Raw genomic sequence first — 19703 nt, 5'->3', positions numbered from 1 at the left:
TGCTAAACACCACTGCCAAACACCACTGCCAAACACCACTGCTAAACACCACTGCTAAACACCACTGCTAAACACCACTGCTAAACACCACTGCTAAACACCACTGCTGTACACTCTGGTTCTAAAATGGTGCAGTTTAGGCCTACTCATTTCTTGGATTTGAGAATTAAGTATAGCCTGTTAACTGTAGAAAGCTCAGTTATCCTCCACTTTTAACAGTGGCCATCAAATGATTTCAAATATGTATTTTCCTCTGGACTCATTAAGAATGTTGTACAATGACTGAGCATGCACATCTCTCTCCCTTTCTCTTGCGATTTGAATGCGCCTCAAGAGCAATATTCTTTTCTCTCATAGAATGCGACAGGTTGAACAATTTAATAGGTCAACTATTCTACTATGGAGTTGTCTGATTTTGCTGTTGTTTACTCGTGTTGTTGGCTGTGGAAAATTAAATGGGGACAACAGTATTTCATTGGATAATTCAAAAAACCAAAGGTACCGGGTCTCAGCTCCGTCAGGCTCTCATTTGGATCATAGGTGCTGGGTCTCGTACCCATCACTGCCTGATAGAACTAAGAACAGATATAGCCCTTGGTTCACTCCAGACCTGTCTGCCCTTGACCAGCACAAAAACATCCTGTGGCGTACTGCATTAGCATCGAATAGCCCTGGCGATATGCAACTTTTCAGGGAAGTCAGGAACCAATATACTCAGTCACTTAGGAAAGCAAGGACTAGCTTTTTCAAACAGAAATTTGCATCCTTTAGCAATAATTGCAAAACGTTTTGGGACACTGTAAAGTCCATGGAGAATAATAGCACCTGCTCCCAGCTGCCCACTGCACTGAGGCTAGGAAACACTGTCACCACCGATAAATCAATGATAATCGAGAATTTCAATAAGCAACAGCTATGCACCCCGCAGCAACTTGCCCCCCCCTCACCCAAATCCAGATAGCAGATGTTCTGAAAGAGCTGGGCTAGACAATCTGGACCCCTACAAATCAGCTGGGCTAGACAATCTGGACCCCTACAAATCAGCTGGGCTAGACAATCTGGACCCCTACAAAGCTGGGCTAGACAATCTGGACCCCTACAAAGCTGGGCTAGACAATCTGGACCCCTACAAAGCTGGGCTAGACGATCTGGACCCCTACAAAGCTGGGCTAGACGATCTGGACCCCTACAAATCAGCTGGGCTAGACAATCTGGACCCTCTCTTTCAAAAAATCTCTGCCGCAATCGTTGCAACCCTTATTACTAGCCTGTTCAACCTCTCTTTCGTATCGTCCCTAAAGATTGGAAAGCTGCCGCGGTCATCCCCCTCTTCAAAGGGGGAGACACTCTAGACCCAAACTGTTACAGACGTATATCCATCCTGCCCTGCCTTTCTAAAGTCTTCGAAAGCCAAGTTAACAAACAGATCCCCGACCATTTCGAATCCCACCGTACCTTCTCCGCTATGCAATCTGGTACCTCTCAGATATAGTTCAGTGTGTCAAATCGGAGGGCCTGTTGTCCGGACCTCTGTCAGTCTCTATGGGGGTGACACAGGGTTCAATTCTCGGGCCGACTCTTTTCTCTGTATATATCAATGATGTCGCTCTTGCTGCTGGTGATTCTCTGATCCACCTCTACGCAGATGACACCATTCTGTATACATCTGGCCCTTCTTTGGACACTGTGTTAACAAACCTCCAAATGAGCTTCAATGCCATACAACTCTCCTTCTGTGGCCTGCTCTTAAATGCTAGTAAAACTAAATGCATGCTCTTTAACCAATCGCTGCCCGCACCCACCCGCCCGTCTAGCATCACTACTCTGGACGGTTCTGACTTAGAATATGTGGACAACTACAAATACCTAGGTGTCTGGTTAGACTGTAAAATCTCCTTCCAGACTCACATTAAGCATCTCCAATCCAAAATTAAATCTAGAATCGGCCTCCTTTTTCACAACAAAGCCTCCTTCACTCATGCTGCCAAACATACCCTGGTATGCCAAACCCACTGGCTCCAGGTCATCTTTAAGTGTTTGCTAGGTAAAGCCCCGCCTTATCTCAGCTCACTGGTCACCATAGCAACACCCACCCGTAGCACGCACTCCAGCAGGTATATTTCACTGGTCATCCCCAAAGCCAACACTTCCTTTGACTACCCTTTCTTCCAGTTCTCTGCTGCCAATGGCTGGAACGTATTGTAAATATCACTGAAGCTGGAGACTTATATCTCCCTCAATAACTTTAAGCATCAGCTGTCAGAGCAGCTTACCGAGCACTGCACCTGTACACAGCCCATCTGTAAATAGCCCACCCAACTACCTCATCCCCATATTGTTATTGTTTTGCTCTTTTGCACCCCAGTATCTCTATTTGCACATCATCATCTGCACATCTATCACTCCAGTGTTATTGCTAAATTGTCATTATTTCGCCACTATGGCCTTTTTATTGCCTTACCTCCCTAATCTTACTACATTTGCACACACTGTATATAGACTTTTCTCTGTGTTTGTTTATGTGTAACTCTGTGTTGTTGTTTTTGTCGCACTGCTTTGCTTTATCTTGGTAAATGAGAACTTGTTCTCAACTTGCCTACCTGGTTAATTAAAGTTTAAATAAAACATGTTAGTCAAATTGTCTCTGTGTGTGTGTTTGTGCAGTACTACAAGTCTCTAAGTATTCGTGTGGCAGTGATCGGTCTGGAGGTGTGGTCTGATCAGGACAGGATCAGTGTGTCTGGTAACCCCTACAGTACCCTGGGAGCGTTCCTGGCTTGGAGACGCAAACAGCTACACACACTACCTAACGACAACGCTCAACTCATCACGTCAGTGTGACACACACACACACACACACACTACCTAACGACAGCGCTCAACTCATCACGTTAGTGTGACACACACACACACACACACTACCTAACGACAACGCTCAACTCATCACGTTAGTGTAACACACACACACTAACTAACGACAACGCTCAACTCATCACGTTAGTGTGACACACACACAACACACACACTACCTAACGACAACGCTCAACTCATCACGTTAGTGTGACACACACACACACTACCTAACGACAACGCTCAACTCATCACGTTAGTGTAACACACACACACTACCTAACGACAACGCTCAACTCATCACGTTAGTGTGACACACACACACACACACACTACCTAACGACAGCACTCAACTCATCACGTTAGTGTGACACACACACACACACTACCTAACGACAACGCTCAACTCATCACGTTAGTGTGACACACACACACACACACACACACACACACACACACACACACACACACTACCTGACGACAACGCTCAACTCATCACGTTAGTGTGACACACACACACACACTACCTAACGACAACACTCAACTCATCACGTTAGTGTGACACACACACACACACACACTACCTAACGACAACGCTCAACTCATCACGTTAGTGTAACACACACACACTACCTAACGACAATGCTCAACTCATCACGTTAGTGTGACACACATACACACACACACACACACTACCTAACGACAGCGCTCAACTCATCACGTTAGTGTGACACACACACACACACACTACCTAACGACAACGCTCAACTCATCACGTTAGTGTGACACACACACACACACACTACCTAACGACAACGCTCAACTCATCACGTTAGTGTAACACACACACACACTACCTAACGACAACGCTCAACTCATCACGTTAGTGTGACACACACACACACACACTACCTAACGACAACGCTCAACTCATCACGTTAGTGTAACACACACACACTACCTAACGACAACGCTCAACTCATCACGTTAGTGTGACACACACACACACACTACCTAACGACAGCGCTCAACTCATCACGTTAGTGTGACACACACACACACTACCTAACGACAACGCTCAACTCATCACGTTAGTGTGACACACACACCCACACACACTACCTAACGACAACGCTCAACTCATCACGTTAGTGTGACACACACACACACACACACACACTACCTGACGACAACGCTCAACTCATCACGTTAGTGTGACACACACTCCTTACTGTACTCTAGATCTCTTTAATCCATCCATCCTCAATCCAGCTCTCTTTCCTTCCATTAAAACCATTCAGTGGAACTACACAGCTGTGTTTTTTGTTCCCCCAGGGGCGTGGCGTTTCAGGGCACCACCATTGGGCTGGCCCCTCTCAGAGCCATGTGCTCAGAGTACCAGTCAGGGGGAATCAACTCAGTAAGACTACAACAGAACTCTGTCGTTTGAGATTTGACCATAGCCAATAGCAGCCCAGTAAAGATGTCTCTAAAGTTGTCATGAAGTTGTGATGTATTTGTAATAGCACACATAGATCTAGAACCAAGCTAACATGAGATGTATGTCCTTTTGACTTTCAATACGGGAATCCACCTCTACCCCCTACAGGACCACTCTGACAGTGCTGTGGGCGTGGCAGCGACCATGGCCCACGAGATGGGGCATAACTTTGGCATGAGCCATGACAGCCCTGGGTGCTGCCAGGCCAAGGCTGATGATGGAGGCTGCATCATGGCTGCTGCCACTGGGTGAGAGAATCTATCTATGTTGAAAATATCTTTCTTATTAAAGAGATTTTATCTTAATGAGAATAAACCTGTATAAATAAAGGTTAAATAATGATATAATGATTGATCCTGCTTTGTAAAAGACATTCCCGGGACACATTCAGCTGAGCACAATGTAGTGGATTATTAATGTCTGTATAGAAATATATAACTTAGAACAGAATTTCCTCTCTGACACGTAGAGTAGAAGGAATAATGTAAAGTCTAGTGATGGTATTTCTATCTGCAATGCGTTGCACCTTACCGAATACACCCCTGGTGTGTGTGTCACAGCCACCCGTTCCCACGTGTGTTTAATGGCTGTAACCACCGGGAGCTGAGCAGGTACCTGAGCTCCGGAGGGGGGAAGTGTCTGTTCAACCTCCCCAACACCAGAGCCATGTACGGGGGACAGCGCTGTGGGAACGGGTACCTGGAGGACGGAGAGGAGTGTGACTGTGGAGACGAGAAGGTGAGGGGGAAGTGTGCGGGTGTGAGTGTCAGTGATGGTCAGTGCCGCCATTGACATGGCCTTACTTCTATTACAGCATGTTAGATGACTCTCATTCACATTCCATTCACCCAGTTCAATATAACATTGAGGTTTAGACTACTACATGATATTCACATTTTCCCTAAATCATTCATGAGGTTGCTAAAACCTAGCCAATGAATGAAAGTTTACACTTAGGTCCAGAGAAAGACAATGAGGTGACAGACAGTGACACATTCAATACTGCCTTACACACTATTAACTGCATGTAGCTTATGGTGTAATCCTTAGTCCAACAGTTGCAAATGAGAGTTTCTATTTGACAAATTCAGTTGTTGTTTTTTTGTTCCTTTTCGTTTGCTTCCGTTTTAAGAAACATTTGTCAACAGAATCTGCGGAATGAACACAACAGATCAGCATAAAAACAGTTCACTTTCATAGCAGCCATGTTGTATTCCTTCTCGCCCTCTATGCACTCTCCTCCTCTCACCGTTTCCCTTTGTTCGTGGACTTCAATGAACAACACATCAGCTGTTTGTGACCAGGCGAAAAAACCTTTCCAAGCCAAACCATGTCATAACCGCTACACACAGCCTACATCGTTGTCCCCATATTAGCTAAAGTAACATCCTAGTCAACATAGCTAATATACAGTGCCTTGCGAAAGTATTCGGCCCCCTTGAACTTTGCGACCTTTTGCCACATTTCAGGCTTCAAACATAAAGATATAAAACTGTATTGTTTTGTGAAGAATCAACAACAAGTGGGACACAATCATGAAGTGGAACGACATTTATTGGATATTTCAAACTTTTTTAACAAATCAAAAACTGAAAAATTGGGCGTGCAAAATTATTCAGCCCCTTTACTTTCAGTGCAGCAAACTCTCTCCAGAAGTTCAGTGAGGATCTCTGAATGATCCAATGTTGACCTAAATGACTAATGATGATAAATACAATCCACCTGTGTGTAATCAAGTCTCCGTATAAATGCACCTGCACTGTGATAGTCTCAGAGGTCCGTTAAAAGCGCAGAGAGCATCATGAAGAACAAGGAACACACCAGGCAGGTCCGAGATACTGTTGTGAAAAAGATTTCCCAAGCTTTAAACATCCCAAGGAGCACTGTGCAAGCGATAATATTGAAATGGAAGGGGTATCAGACCACTGCAAATCTACCAAGACCTGGCCGTCCCTCTAAACTCTCAGCTCATACAAGGAGAAGACTGATCAGAGATGCAGCCAAGAGGCCCATGATCACTCTGGATGAACTGCAGAGATCTACAGCTGAGGTGGGAGACTCTGTCCATAGGACAACAATCAGTCGTATATTGCACAAATCTGGCCTTTATGGAAGAGTGGCAAGAAGAAAGCCATTTCTTAAAGATATCCATAAAAAGTGTCGTTTAAAGTTTGCCACAAGCCACCTGGGAGACACACCAAACATGTGGAAGAAGGTGCTCTGGTCAGATGAAACCAAAATGGAACTTTTTGGCAACAATGCGAAACGTTATGTTTGGCGTAAAAGCAACACAGCTCATCACCCTGAACACACCATCCCCACTGTCAAACATGGTGGTGGCAGCATCATGGTTTGGGCCTGCTTTTCTTCAGCAGGGACAGGGAAGATGGTTAAAATTGATGGGAAGATGGATGGAGCCAAATACAGGACCATTCTGGAAGAAAACCTGATGGAGTCTGCAAAAGACCTGAGACTGGGATGGAGATTTGTCTTCCAACAAGACAATGATCCAAAACATAAAGCAAAATCTACAATGGAATGGTTCAAAAATAAACATATCCAGGTGTTAGAATGGCCAAGTCAAAGTCCAGACCTGAATCCAATCGAGAATCTGTGGAAAGAACTGAAAACTGCTGTTCACAAATGCTCTCCATCCAACCTCACTGAGCTCGAGCTGTTTTGCAAGGAGGAATAGGAAGAAATTTCAGTCTCTCGATGTGCAAAACTGATAGAGACATACCCCAAGCTACTTACAGCTGTAATCGCAGCAAAAGGTGGCGCTACAAAGTATTAACTTAAGGGGGCTGAATAATTTTGCACGCCCAATTTTTCAGTTTTTGATTTGTTAAAAAAGTTTGAAATATCCAATAAATGTCGTTCCACTTCATGATTGTGTCCCACATGTTGTTGATTCTTCACAAAAAAATACAGTTTTATATCTTTATGTTTGAAGCCTGAAATGTGGCAAAAGGTCGCAAAGTTCAAGGGGGCCGAATACTTTCGCAAGGCACTGTAACTAATTCATTGGTAAACCCGGCTACAATCATGCAGTAACGTTACAGTGTACAGTCAGTAAGCAGTTACATCCGTGGGCCACAGTGGCAATAAATGAATAAAACCAAAAGCTTACCTTGAATTGGAAGAGTTCCAGTGTTGTGTTGGATAGTCATAGCCAGCTTGCTAACATAGCATCCCTCTGTTTGAGTAACTAAACTAGCCAGCTGCATTTTCTAGCTAAATATCAATTAGCTAAATATCAATCAATCAATTATTTGGTGATGTGAATATATTTAGTATAGTTTTATCTAAAAACGGTAACTTTTTCAATGTTTTACAATAAAAAAAAAAATGATATTCACTGAGGAGGATGGTCCTCCCCTTCCTCATCTGAAGAGCCTCCACTGGTGTGTGTGTGTATATACTGATTATTCATCCTCTCTCTGCAGGAGTGTTCCAGTCCCTGCTGTAATGCCAACAATTGTACTCTAAAGGCTGGAGCAGAATGTGCCCACGGAGTCTGCTGTCACAACTGTAAGGTACTGTACACTGTCCTCTCTCTCTCTCTCTCGCTCTCTTTCTATCTTTCTCTCTTTCTGGTTGTCGTCTCTCTCTTTCTGGATGTCCTTTCTCTCTCTCTTTCTTTCTATTTCTCTCTCTCTCTCTAGCTTTCTGGTTGTCCGCTCTCTCTCTCTTCCCCCACCCTCTCTCTCTCTCTCTTTCCCCCACCCTCTCCTTCCCCCACTCTCTCTCTCTCTAGCTTTCTGGTTGTCCGCTCTCTCTCTCTTCCCCCACCCTCTCTCTCTCTCTCTTTCCCCCACCCTCTCCTTCCCCCACCCTCTCTCTCTCTCTCTCTCTCTAGCTTTCTGGTTGTCCGCTCTCTCTCTCTTTCCCCACCCTCTCTCTCTCTCTCTTTCCCCCACCCTCTCCTTCCCCCACTCTCTGTCTCTCTCTCTCTAGTTGAAGAGTCGAGGTGTGTTGGATCATTTAATAGTCCCCTTCTCTCCTTCTCTCTCTCTCCCTCTCTCTCTCTCTCTCTCTCTCTCTCTCTAGTTGAAGAGTCCAGGTGTGTTGTGTCGTACTCCAACAGGGTCATGTGACCTACCTGAGTACTGTGATGGGAAGGCGGAGTCTTGTCCTGCTAACTTATACCTGGTAGATGGTACTTCCTGTGATGGGGGGCGGGCCTACTGCTACACCGGCATGTGTCTCACCCTGGAGCAGCAGTGTCAATCACTTTGGGGGCGGGGTTAGTACCTATCAATCATTCTGGGGCGGAGTTAGTAGGCATGTTATTGCATGCTGTTATAAAGTAATGGATTGCTTTTATAGCACTTGTCTGGTTGTCTGGTCTGCGGCTTCGACAATATTGCTCACACCTATCTGGGTCCTTGGCTCCAAGGGAGAAGGATTAGGGCTTGTTACTGGACTGGGCTCTGTTCGGTGTTATTTCTGTTTTCACGATCAGAAATCTTCACAGGACAGGCTTTACCTGACCACAGGAACATTTGTGTGCTTGCAGGAGGTCATATAACACTGTGTGTGTTCGGTCCTCTCTAGATGGCCGTCCTGCTCTAGACCTGTGCTTTAAGAAGGTGAACGAGGCAGGAGACACCTTTGGGAACTGTGGCAAAGACCTGTTGGGGAAATACAAAGGATGCAGGGACAGGTGAGGAGTCACACAGTCACCACCAAATGTGTGATCCTTTGTATAGAAGTGTCTCTTCCTTCAACTACCATTTAACATTTCTTTCACACCTACTAAACAATCCCTTCATGTCTGAATCCATGTGACCGTTCTGTTGCTTTAGGGATGCTAGATGTGGTAAGATCCAGTGTGTGAGTTCAGCCTCCAAGCCCCTGGAGACTAACGCTGTTCCCATTGACACCACGGTCCGGGTGGGAAGCAAGAAGGTCCTCTGTAGGGGGACACATGTTTACCGACCAGGCCAGGGGGACGAGGAACAGGGGGACACACTGGACCCAGGACTGGTCATGACCGGGACCAAGTGTGGAGAGGACTCGGTGAGGAGGGGAGAGGAGGAGTGGGGGTTGTGTGTGTGTGTGTGTGTGTGTGTGTGTGCTTTAGAGCTGTGTATCTTTTAGTCTATGAGCTCTCTGTTGTGGAAGGATGCCATTTACTGGACTATCTACTTATGATAATGACTCTCTCTTTCTCGCTCACTCGCTCTCTTGCTCTCTTATCCCTCTCCTTTCTCTCTCTCTCTCTCTTTCTCGCTCACTCACTCGCTCTCTCTCTCGCTCTCTCATCCCTCTCATTTCTTTCTCATCCCTCTCCTTTCTCTCTCTTTCTCGCTCACTCGCTCTCTCTCTCTCTCTCGCTCTCTCATCCCTCTCATTTCTCTCTCATCCCTCTCCTTTCTCTCTCTCTCTTTCTCGCTCACTCGCTCTCCCTCGCCCTCTCTCTCATCCCTCTTTCTCTCTCACTCTCTGTAACAGATCTGTTTCGGTGGAGAGTGTCGCAACGCGTCTTTCCTGAGGGCGGATGAGTGCAATGCCAAGTGCCATGGCCATGGGGTATGGGAGGGGCTGGGTGTGTGATAGGGGAAGGGTATGGGAGGGGCTGGGTGTGTGATAGGGGAAGGGTATGGGAGGGGCTGGGTGTGTGATAGGGGAAGGGTATGGGAGTGATGTGGGAGGGGTAGGTAGGCGTATGGGCTACTGCAGAATAAGGGAAGGTGCTGGGTCTGAGGTTATGGACTCAAACGTTTAATAAAGCTGTTATAACACATGTTGTTAGTGTTGAAACCGTCTCTCTCTCTCTCTCTCTCTCTCTCTCTCTCTCTCTCTCTCTCTCTCTCTCTCTCTCTCTCTCTCTCTGTCTCTCTCTCTCTCTCTCTCTCTCTGTCTCTCCCTCTCTCTCTCTCTCTCTCCCCCTCCCTCCCCTCCCTCCCTCCCTCCCTCCCTCCCTCCCTCCCTCCCTCCCTCCCTCCCTCCCTCCCTCTCTCTCTCTCTCTCTCTCTCTGTCTCTCTCTCTCTCTGTCTCTCCCTCTCTCTCTCTCTCTCCCTCCCTCCCACCCTCCCTCCCTCCCTCCCTCCCTCCCTCCCTCCCTCCCTCCCTCCCTCCCTCCCTCCCTCCCTCCCTCCCTCCCTCCCTCTCTCTCTCTCTCTCTCTCTCTCTCTCCTCTCTCTCCTCTCTCTCTAGCTGTGTAACAACAACCACCACTGCCATTGTGACTCAGGCTGGGCTCCTCCCTTGTGTGACCAGGAGGGGACAGGAGGGAGTGTCGACAGTGGACCTGTCATCAACCACAGTATGTTATCAACCAACCAGTCACTCAAATAATGATTCAGTCAGTCTAATAACTGATTAAATCTAATAACTGATTAAATCTAATAACTGATTACATCTAATAACTGATGTAGTGTTGAAAAAGACTACTAGGTTAAACCACATATATTTGATTGTTGGTTTTCAAGTCATATCTTCCAGGTTAATGTTTGATCTGACCTTTGTTGTTGATGTTGTTTGTGTTTCTAGGCAGTCTACTTCCTGTCCTGTTGCTCCTCCCCATGGTTCTCTTTGTCCTAGTGGCTGCTGTGGGACTGTGGTGCTGCTACAGCCATAAACTACATAAAAACCTTCCTCTGAAGACCTCAGTCCCACCACCCAAGACAATGTGTGTAGCTCAGTATTTCAGTTGTTTTTACATATTTTACTGTTTGAATTTATCTTATTTTATTAAAGGAAAATATGCAACATAGACATTTCACAGTAATCAACATCTCAGATTTAACTTCTAGAATGAAAAACACTGTGTTTGACTCCTTAGTTGCCCAGTCAGTTGGCCAGTCCCTGCTGAAGCCAAACATCTACAAGCCAACAGTCTTGAAAACTGTCACCTTGACAACAGCCATGCCAACGGCCATGCCAACCCTGCCTTCCTGCTGAAGAGACAGGGCTCAGACAGACTGGTGAGGGGATCTGTTCATTCACATTACACCACAGTACATTGTATGTACAGTAAAGTCAATGCTAAAAATCTTACTCTTGACAGGTAAATAACAAAATAATAATTAAAAAACTATTCTGACAGCAGTGCTGTGAGTGCTTGTGTTTGTCCTCCACAGAGTCAGTCCAGTCCTCGTCCCAGCCCCTCCACCAGAACCAGGCACGCTATCTTCCGTCCGACTGTGAAACCCCCTCCTATACCTGCTTACGCAGCCCAGCAGAGACAGGCTCAACCCCAGCTCCAGTCTCAACCTCAGCCCCAGTCTCAACCCCAGCTCCAGTCTCAACCTCAGCCCCAGTCTCAACCTCAGCCCCAGTCTCAACCTCAGCCCCAGTCTCAACCCCAGCCTCAACCCCAGCCCCAGTCTCAACCTCAGCCCCAGTCTCAACCCCAGCCTCAACCCCAGCCCCAGTCTCAACCTCAGCCCCAGTCTCAACCCCAGCCCCAGTCTCAACCCCAGCCCCAGCCTCAACCCCAGCCCCAGCCCCATTCTCAACCTCAACCCCAGCCTCAACCCTCCCTCCACCCCAAGCCCCAACCCTCCTTCCAGTCCAAGCCCCAACCCTCCTTCCAGCCCAAGCCCCAACCCTCCTTCCAGCCCAAGCCCCAACCCTCCTTCCAGCCCAAGCCCCAACCCTCTCTCCAGCCCCTGCCACATCCCAAGCATAAACCTCCCATCCCCAGCTACCTAGCCCAGCAGAAAGGACCCCTTCCTCCAGCCATCCTGCCCCCCAAGCCCCACTCAACACCTCACACACACAGACCTGACCCCCCCAACAGACCCTCACCCCCCTGCCCACTCACCAAACCCAAAATACCATCAGACGTGTTACAGAGAAGAAAGTCCAATCTGGCGCCACCTGGTGGACATAAGAAACCCAGCAGGTAAGAACAGAATATACTGCAGCGCAGAACCTCAAGAACATCACAAAGTGTTTTCTACGCTATGTCCCAAATGGCACCCTTTGTCCTATAAAGTGCACTAGTTTTGACTCATCTGTTCTAGACGTTCATTACAAAAATATCTGTTATTTTCACTCAATTTCATGACGTTCCACTTTCTTTTCTAGATCCCAAAACAACATCTCAGGGAGGAGACGAGGACCAACACTGGACAACGGAGCTCAGTGAGATTACTGAGACATCTAACTGGAAATCTCTTCTCTCTCTGTGAGCTGCGTCTTTTCACCAAGGTTGTCCAAAGAGGAACATCACCGTGAGCCTTTCTGAAGAAAATGACATTGTAGGAAAGGAGAGAGGAGGGCCACGGCTGGACACACAGGGTCCAAAATGGTATTGGAAATAGGGTTCCGTTTCAGATCTGTCCAGGGATGCCATTACTATAGAAATATACTAATGCTAGCCTGGTAGCCTCTGTTTGCCAGGCTCAGTGTTTGTATTTCATTCCAACAACAAAGACAAAGGAGTTGCCTGATGAACAAACATCTCTGGCTACTAGGCTAGCTGCCAGGCTATGTCTTGCCTTACCACTTGAAACCAGGCGTCCTGTATACTTGTAATATTTAAGAATGGACTTTATCGACTGATTTAGTTCTTGTAGATGGTACCTTATACCATGGGTTAACAGTATCATGTGTTGATATGCTGTTTCAGGTCTATTTATTTGCAACGCTTCAGAGCAAAGAGACTCGTGTTTAAAGTGGATGTACTGTATATTGTTTCTACAAGAGCACGAGTCTTAAGGGAACATCTTATGTTAAGAAAACGCCTTGTATTGAATGATGCTTAATGCTTCTAGTATGTGAATAAACGATAGACTGGAATTATAAGGACACAAACATGCATGTTATTATTGCTACATGTGTATGCCTAAGATGAAGGACATCTCAAATGTAGCAATAACTATTTGAAAATGACATTGTTTTGTTATGACTGTTTTTGTAATGTATTTCCTGTGTATTGCACATTTGATTTGATTTGATTTGATGTTCTTGTTGTGTTGGTTCTAAATTCTGGTTTTCTGACTGAATGGATGAATGGATATTTGGACACCTGGAAGGTTTTGTTCCTGTGTAACTACATACAGTATGTTATCTTTTGAAATGTGATGCACAGGACAGCAGAGTCAACACAATTATAGTCAGGCCCATAAAATGAATTTATATCAAATAATCTGGTTTTCCTTGATTGTTGAAATTCCCCATCCACCATGAGACCTATGCAAACAGTGTGCCTTCAGTTTGATTTTAAATAAAGAGCTTAGAAACAGGACTACGTCGTTCAGTTTGATTTTAAATAAAGAGCTTAGAAACAGGACTACGTCGTTCAGTTTGATTTTAAATAAAGAGCTTAGAAACAGGACTACGTCGTTCAGTTTGATTTTAAATAAAGAGCTTAGAAACAGGACTACGTCGTTCAGTTTGATTTTAAATAAAGAGCTTAGAAACAGGACTACGTCGTTCAGTTTGATTTTAAATAAAGAGCTTAGAAACAGGACTACGTCGTTCAGTTTGATTTTAAATAAAGAGCTTAGAAACAGGACTACGTCGTTCAGTTTGATTTTAAATAAAGAGCTTAGAAACAGGACTACGTCGTTCAGTTTGATTTTAAATAAAGAGCTTAGAAACAGGACTACGTCGTTCAGTTTGATTTTAAATAAAGAGCTTAGAAACAGGACTACGTCGTTCAGTTTGATTTTAAATAAAGAGCTTAGAAACAGGACTACGTCGTTCAGTTTGATTTTAAATAAAGAGCTTAGAAAAGAATTCCGATATACACTATCTCTACATGTTGCCTTTTCCACTTGATGAGAGACGACGCATAACAAAAATAGAGATGCAACACGCAACTATCTCTAAGACTACTGAGTCACAGTTCACATAAGGAAATCAGTCCATTTATATAAATAAATTAGGCCCTAATTTATGAATTTCACATGACTGGAGAAACAGATATGCATCTCTTGGTCATAGATACCTTTAAAAAAAGTAGGGGCATGGATCAGAAAACCAGTCATTATCTAGTGTGACCACCATTTGCCTCATACAGCGCGACATCTCCTTCACATAGAAGTGATCAGGCTGTTGATTGTAACCTGTGGAATGTTGTCCCAATGGCTGTGCGAAGTTGCTGGATATTGGCGGGAACTGGAACATGCTGTCATACACATCATTCCAGAGCATTCCAAACATGCTCAATGGGTGACATGTCTGGCCAATATGCAGGCCATGGAAGAACTGGGACATTTTCAGCTTCCAGGAATTGTGTGCAGATCCTTGCGACATGGGGCTGTGCATTATCATGCTGAAACATGAGGTGGTGGCGGATGAATGGCACAACAATGGGCCTCAGGATCTCGTCATGGTATCTCTGTGCATTAAAATTGCCATTGATAAAATGCTAATTGTGTTTGTTGTCCGTAGCTTATGTTTGCCCATACCATAACCCCACCGCCACCATGTGGCACTCTGTTCACAATGTTGACATCAGCAAACCGTTCGCCAACGTGACGCCATAACACTGTCTGCCATCTTCCCGGTAGAGTTGAAACTGGGATTCATCCGTGAAGAGCACACTTCTCCAGCGTGTCAGTGGCCATGGAAAGTGAGCATTTGCCCACTGAAGTTGTTTACGACGCTGAACTGCAGTCATGTCAAGACCCTGTTGAGGACGACGAGCAGATGAGCTTCCCTGAGACGGTTTCTGACAGTTTGTGAAGAAATTATTTGGTTTTGTAAGCCCACAGTTTCATCAGCTGTCTGGGTGGCTGGTCCCACAGTTCCATCAGCTGTCCGGTTGACTGGTCCACAGTTCCATCAGCTGTCTGGGTGGCTGGTCCCACAGTTCCATCAGCTGTCCGGTTGACTGGTCCCACAGTTCCATCAGCTGTCCGGTTGGCTGGTCCCACAGTTCCATCAGCTGTCCGGGTGGCTGGTCCCACAGTTCCATCAGCTGTCCGGGTGGCTGGTCCCACAGTTCCATCAGCTGTCCGGGTGGCTGGTCCCACAGTTCCATCAGCTGTCCGGTTGGCTGGTCCCACAGTTCCATCAGCTGTCCGGTTGGCTGGTCCCACAGTTCCATCAGCTGTCCGGTTGGATGGTCTCAGATGATCCCACAGGGGAAGAAGCCAGATGTGGAGGTCCTGGGCTGGTGTGGTCCGCGGATGTGAGGCCAGTTGGACATACTGACAAATTCTCTAAAATGACATTGGAGGCGGCTTATGGTAGAGAAATTAACATTCAATTCTCTGGCAAGAGCTCTGGTGGACATTCCTACAGTCAGTATGCTAATTGCACGATCCCTCAAAACTTGAGACATCTGTGGCATCGTGTTGTGTGAAAAAACTTCACATTTTAGAGCGGCCTTTCATTGTCCTCAGCACAAGGTGCGTCGGTGTATTGATTGTTCTGTTAAATCAGCTGCTTGATATGCCACACCTGTCAAGTGGATGGGTTATCTTGGCAAAGGAGAAATGCTCTCTAACAGGGATGTAAACAAATTTGTGCACAACATTTGAGAGAAATAAGCTTGATCTACAGATGGCAGTACTGTCCTAGAATGTTCTACAGATGGCAGTACTGTCCTAGAATGATCTACAGATGGCTGTACTATCCTAGAATAATCAACAGATGGCAGTACTGTCTTAGAATGATCTAGAGATGGCAGTACTGTCCAAGAATGATCTACAGATGGCAGTACTGTCCAAGAATGATCTAGAGATGGCAGTACTGTCCAAGAATGATCTACAGATGGCAGTACTGTCCAAGAATGATCTAGAGATGGCAGTAATGTCCTAGAATGATCTATAGCTGGCAGTACTGTCCAGGAATGATCTAGAGATGGCAGTAATGTCCTAGAATGATCTACAGATGGCAGTACTGTCCAAGAATGATCTAGAGATGGCAGTAATGTCCTAGAATGATCTATAGCTGGCAGTACTGTCGTACATAAACTAACTGCCTTTAGTGTCATCAGATCACTTATTCTCTCTACTGGCATGAATTGGCATTTACATTCAAAATATAATAAACATTGTTCTGCTGGTGGTAGTAGCTAGAAGGCCTAGATTCAATCCGTAGCGGGGAAGATTCACACTATAGCGAGATAAACATTTAAGGTCAATGTTCAATGTTCAGCTGTGCCCTGGACACCATATGTGAACTGATTGCCCCCCATCTATCTTCAGAGCTAGTGCTGCTAGGCGACCTAAACTGGGACATGCTTAACACCCCGGCCATCCTACAATCTAAGCTAGATGCCCTCAATCTCTCACAAATTATCAATGAACCCACCAGGTACAACACCAAATCCGTAAAACATGGGCACCCTCATAGATATCATCCTAACCAACTTGCCCTCCAAATACACATCTGCTGTTTTCAACCAAGATCTCAGCGATCACTGCCTCATTGCCTTCATCCGTAACAGGTCTGCGGTCAAACGACCACCCCTTATCACTATCAAACGCTCCCTAAAACACTTCAGCGAGCAGGCCTTCCTAATTGACCTGGCCTGGGTATCCTGGAAGAATATTGACCTCATCCCGTCAGTAGAGGATGCCTGGTCATTCTTTAAAAGTGTCTTGCCATGCTTTTCACCTGGCTATCCCTACCCCGGTCAACACCCCCGCACTCCCCACAGCAACTCGCCCAAGCCTCCCCATTTCTCCTTCACCCAAATCCAGATAGCTGATGTTCTTAAAGAACTGCAAAATCTTGACCCCTACAAATCAGCCAGGCTAGACAATCTGGACCCTCTCTTTTAAATTATCTGCTGAAATTGTTGCAACCCCTATTACTAGCCTGTTCAACCTCTCTTTCGGCTGACAATGACTGGAACGAACTGCAAAAATCTCTGAAGCTGGAGACTCCCTCACTAGCTTTAAGCACAAGCTGTCAGAGCAGCTCACTGCACCTGTACATAGCTCATCTGTAATTAGCCCATCCAATCTACCTCATCCCCATACTGTATTTATTTATTTATCTTGCTCCTTTGCACCCCAGTATCACTACTTGCACATTCATCTTCTGTACATCTACCATTCCAGTGTTTAATTGCTATATTGTAATTACTTTGCCACCATGGCCTATTTATTGCCTTACCTCTCGTATCCTACCTCATTTGCACTCACTGTATATAGATTTTTATATTGTATTTTTGATTGTATGTTTGTTTATTCCATGTGTAACTCTGTGTTGTTGTATGTGTCGAACAGCTTTGCTTTATTCTTGGCCAGGTCGCAGTTGCAAATGAGAACTTTTTGTCAACTAGCCCACCTGGTTAAATAAAGGTGTTCTCAACTAGCCTACCTGGTTAAATAAAGGTGAAATAACAATAATTTTGCAGAGACTGCATTCACAGTAAACCTGTGTTTTAACCTTTATTTAATTAGGCAGACCAGTTAAGAACAAATTCTTATTTTCAATGATGGCTTAGAAACAGTGGGTAAACTGCCTTGTTCAGGGGTAGAATGACAGATTTTTACCTTGTCAGCTCGGGGATTTGATCTTTCAACCTTTTGGTTACTAGTTGAACGCTTTAACCACTAGGCTTCCTTTACATTTGACTCATGCTATAACGCTGCATCTTCTTCGCTACGGATTGAATCTAGCACAGGAGGTTGGTTGCACCTTAATTGGGGAGGATGGGCTAGTTGTAATGGCTGGAGCGGTATAAGTGGAATGGTATCAAATACATCAAACATGGTTTCCATGGTTTCCATGTGTTTGGTGCCATTCCATTCGCTCCATTCCAGCCATTATTATGAGCTGTTCTCCCCCTCAGCAGCCTCCTCTCTAGCCCCAAGTTGGCCTACGTCTCTGTCTGTATGACTACGTCTCTGTCTGTATGACTACGTCTCTGTCTGTATGACTGTACCCGTTCAGAAGACGTGTCATGACTACCAGCTGCTGCTGCTGTTGTTGTTGACTACTAGAATATACCAGCCGAATATACAGACAGCTCATCCTCCCTCTCCCCCCTCCTCCCTCTTCCTCCCTCTATCTTCCTCTTCTTCATCTTCCTCTCTCTCCAAACTCCTCCCTCTTCATCTTATTTTTTCCATCCTCTCAGTCAGAATCGGCCGACAACCCCTCAAATCTAGCGATTGTCTTGTTGCTTCACTGTCTGAATTAGCAACTGGGCAATGTTACAAAAACTTCACTGTAAGAGCTATATACTTTTTGGGATTACATTTGATCGTGGGTTCTCAACTATGTGGCTTTTAAAGGCAATGTTCCCGTGTTTGAAGAGATCGCATTCACAGTAGTCACTGCAGATGTCGGATCAATCAGAAATTGTCTTTAAAAGCTGCATTGTTGACAGCCCGAGATCAGAATGAATCCCAGCCTATCTCAGTGGTTTGAGATAAACAAATGTTTTTAGCAAATGTTTATTTGCTTTTAATGATTGATTTCAGATCAGTGAATAAAGCAGAGAGTTAAAAAGAGACCCCCTATAAGTTCACACAGAGGGCCTGAAAGGTTCCTGTCCTTTGGATCTTCACTGAGATGAAAGACAGATTTACTCCAATCAAAAGACCACAAACATCAAGGCCCCCATAACCCCCTCCACACACACACACATAAATACATACATACACAAACACACACTCTCTATGAAGTTGTAGAGGTCTTCGGAGAGGTAGGGGGGGGGGTATTGGTGACGTAAGGGTGAGGTAGGGAGGTTTGAGGTGAAGGGGGGGTTATGGGTGATGTAGGAAGGTTTGAGGTGAAGGGGGGGTTATGGGTGATGTTTGGGTGAGGTAGGGAGGTTTGAGGTGAAGGGGGGGGTTATGGGTGATGTTTTGGTGAGGTAGGGAGGTTTGAGGTGAAGGGGGGGTTATGGGTGATGTAAGGGTGAGGTAGGGAGGTTTGAGGTGAAGGGGGGTATGGGTGACGTAAGGGTGAGGTAGGAAGATTTGAGGTGAAGGGGGGTATGGGTGACGTAAGGGTGAGGTAGGAAGATTTGAGGTGAAGGGGGGTATGGGTGACGTAAGGGTGAGGTAGTGGAGCAGGGGGCGATGTTTGTTTATCTTAATTACCCCCCTACTGCACTGTGAGCTAATTAAAGTTAGCATGTTGTGAGCTCCACTGCGAACCATGTGGCGCATCATCCATTAGAGATGACTGGCTCTGGGATGAAACGCACGCCAGTGACACCCCCGACTTCCCGCACACAGTGGGGGAGATAGAGAGGGGGGGGGAGAAGGGGAAGGCATGGAATAAGGGTGAGGGGCACAGTGATGAACTCACCTGCTGACACCTCTACCAGCATGATCCCTGTTGTATAATAAACTCATTAAGCCTGGGCTTGTTTCTCCTGTAAATGCAGATTTGTATTTTCCTTCTGTCTAAAACTCTCTCTCTCTTATGTCTTTCTGTCTCTGTCCCTGGCTTTCTCTATATTAGAAAACCTCTCTC

General features: G+C 45.7%; 1 protein-coding gene across 2 annotated transcripts in view; it reads left to right on the top strand.

The window, feature by feature from the left end:
- The window catches only part of LOC109879192 (disintegrin and metalloproteinase domain-containing protein 19), a 50376-nt gene extending 36822 nt beyond the window's left edge, over nt 1–13554 (top strand). For both annotated transcript variants that reach the window (XM_031789698.1, XM_031789697.1), the window contains exons 9-22: nt 2665–2831; nt 4186–4270; nt 4460–4599; nt 4912–5089; nt 7798–7887; nt 8402–8597; nt 8909–9017; nt 9160–9373; nt 9809–9886; nt 10515–10623; nt 10851–10989; nt 11143–11284; nt 11441–12207; nt 12393–13554. In XM_031789698.1, the coding sequence (XP_031645558.1) occupies nt 2665–2831; nt 4186–4270; nt 4460–4599; nt 4912–5089; nt 7798–7887; nt 8402–8597; nt 8909–9017; nt 9160–9373; nt 9809–9886; nt 10515–10623; nt 10851–10989; nt 11143–11284; nt 11441–12207; nt 12393–12453 (2475 nt within the window). In that variant the 3' untranslated portion in view covers nt 12454–13554. The remainder of the gene's footprint in view (nt 1–2664; nt 2832–4185; nt 4271–4459; nt 4600–4911; nt 5090–7797; nt 7888–8401; nt 8598–8908; nt 9018–9159; nt 9374–9808; nt 9887–10514; nt 10624–10850; nt 10990–11142; nt 11285–11440; nt 12208–12392) is intronic.
- The last annotated feature ends 6149 nt before the right edge of the window (nt 13555–19703 follow it).

This window comes from Oncorhynchus kisutch, linkage group LG15 (genome assembly GCF_002021735.2).
Source record: "Oncorhynchus kisutch isolate 150728-3 linkage group LG15, Okis_V2, whole genome shotgun sequence".
Classification (NCBI taxonomy): domain Eukaryota; kingdom Metazoa; phylum Chordata; class Actinopteri; order Salmoniformes; family Salmonidae; genus Oncorhynchus; species Oncorhynchus kisutch.
This window is presented reverse-complemented; position numbering and strand designations above follow the sequence as displayed.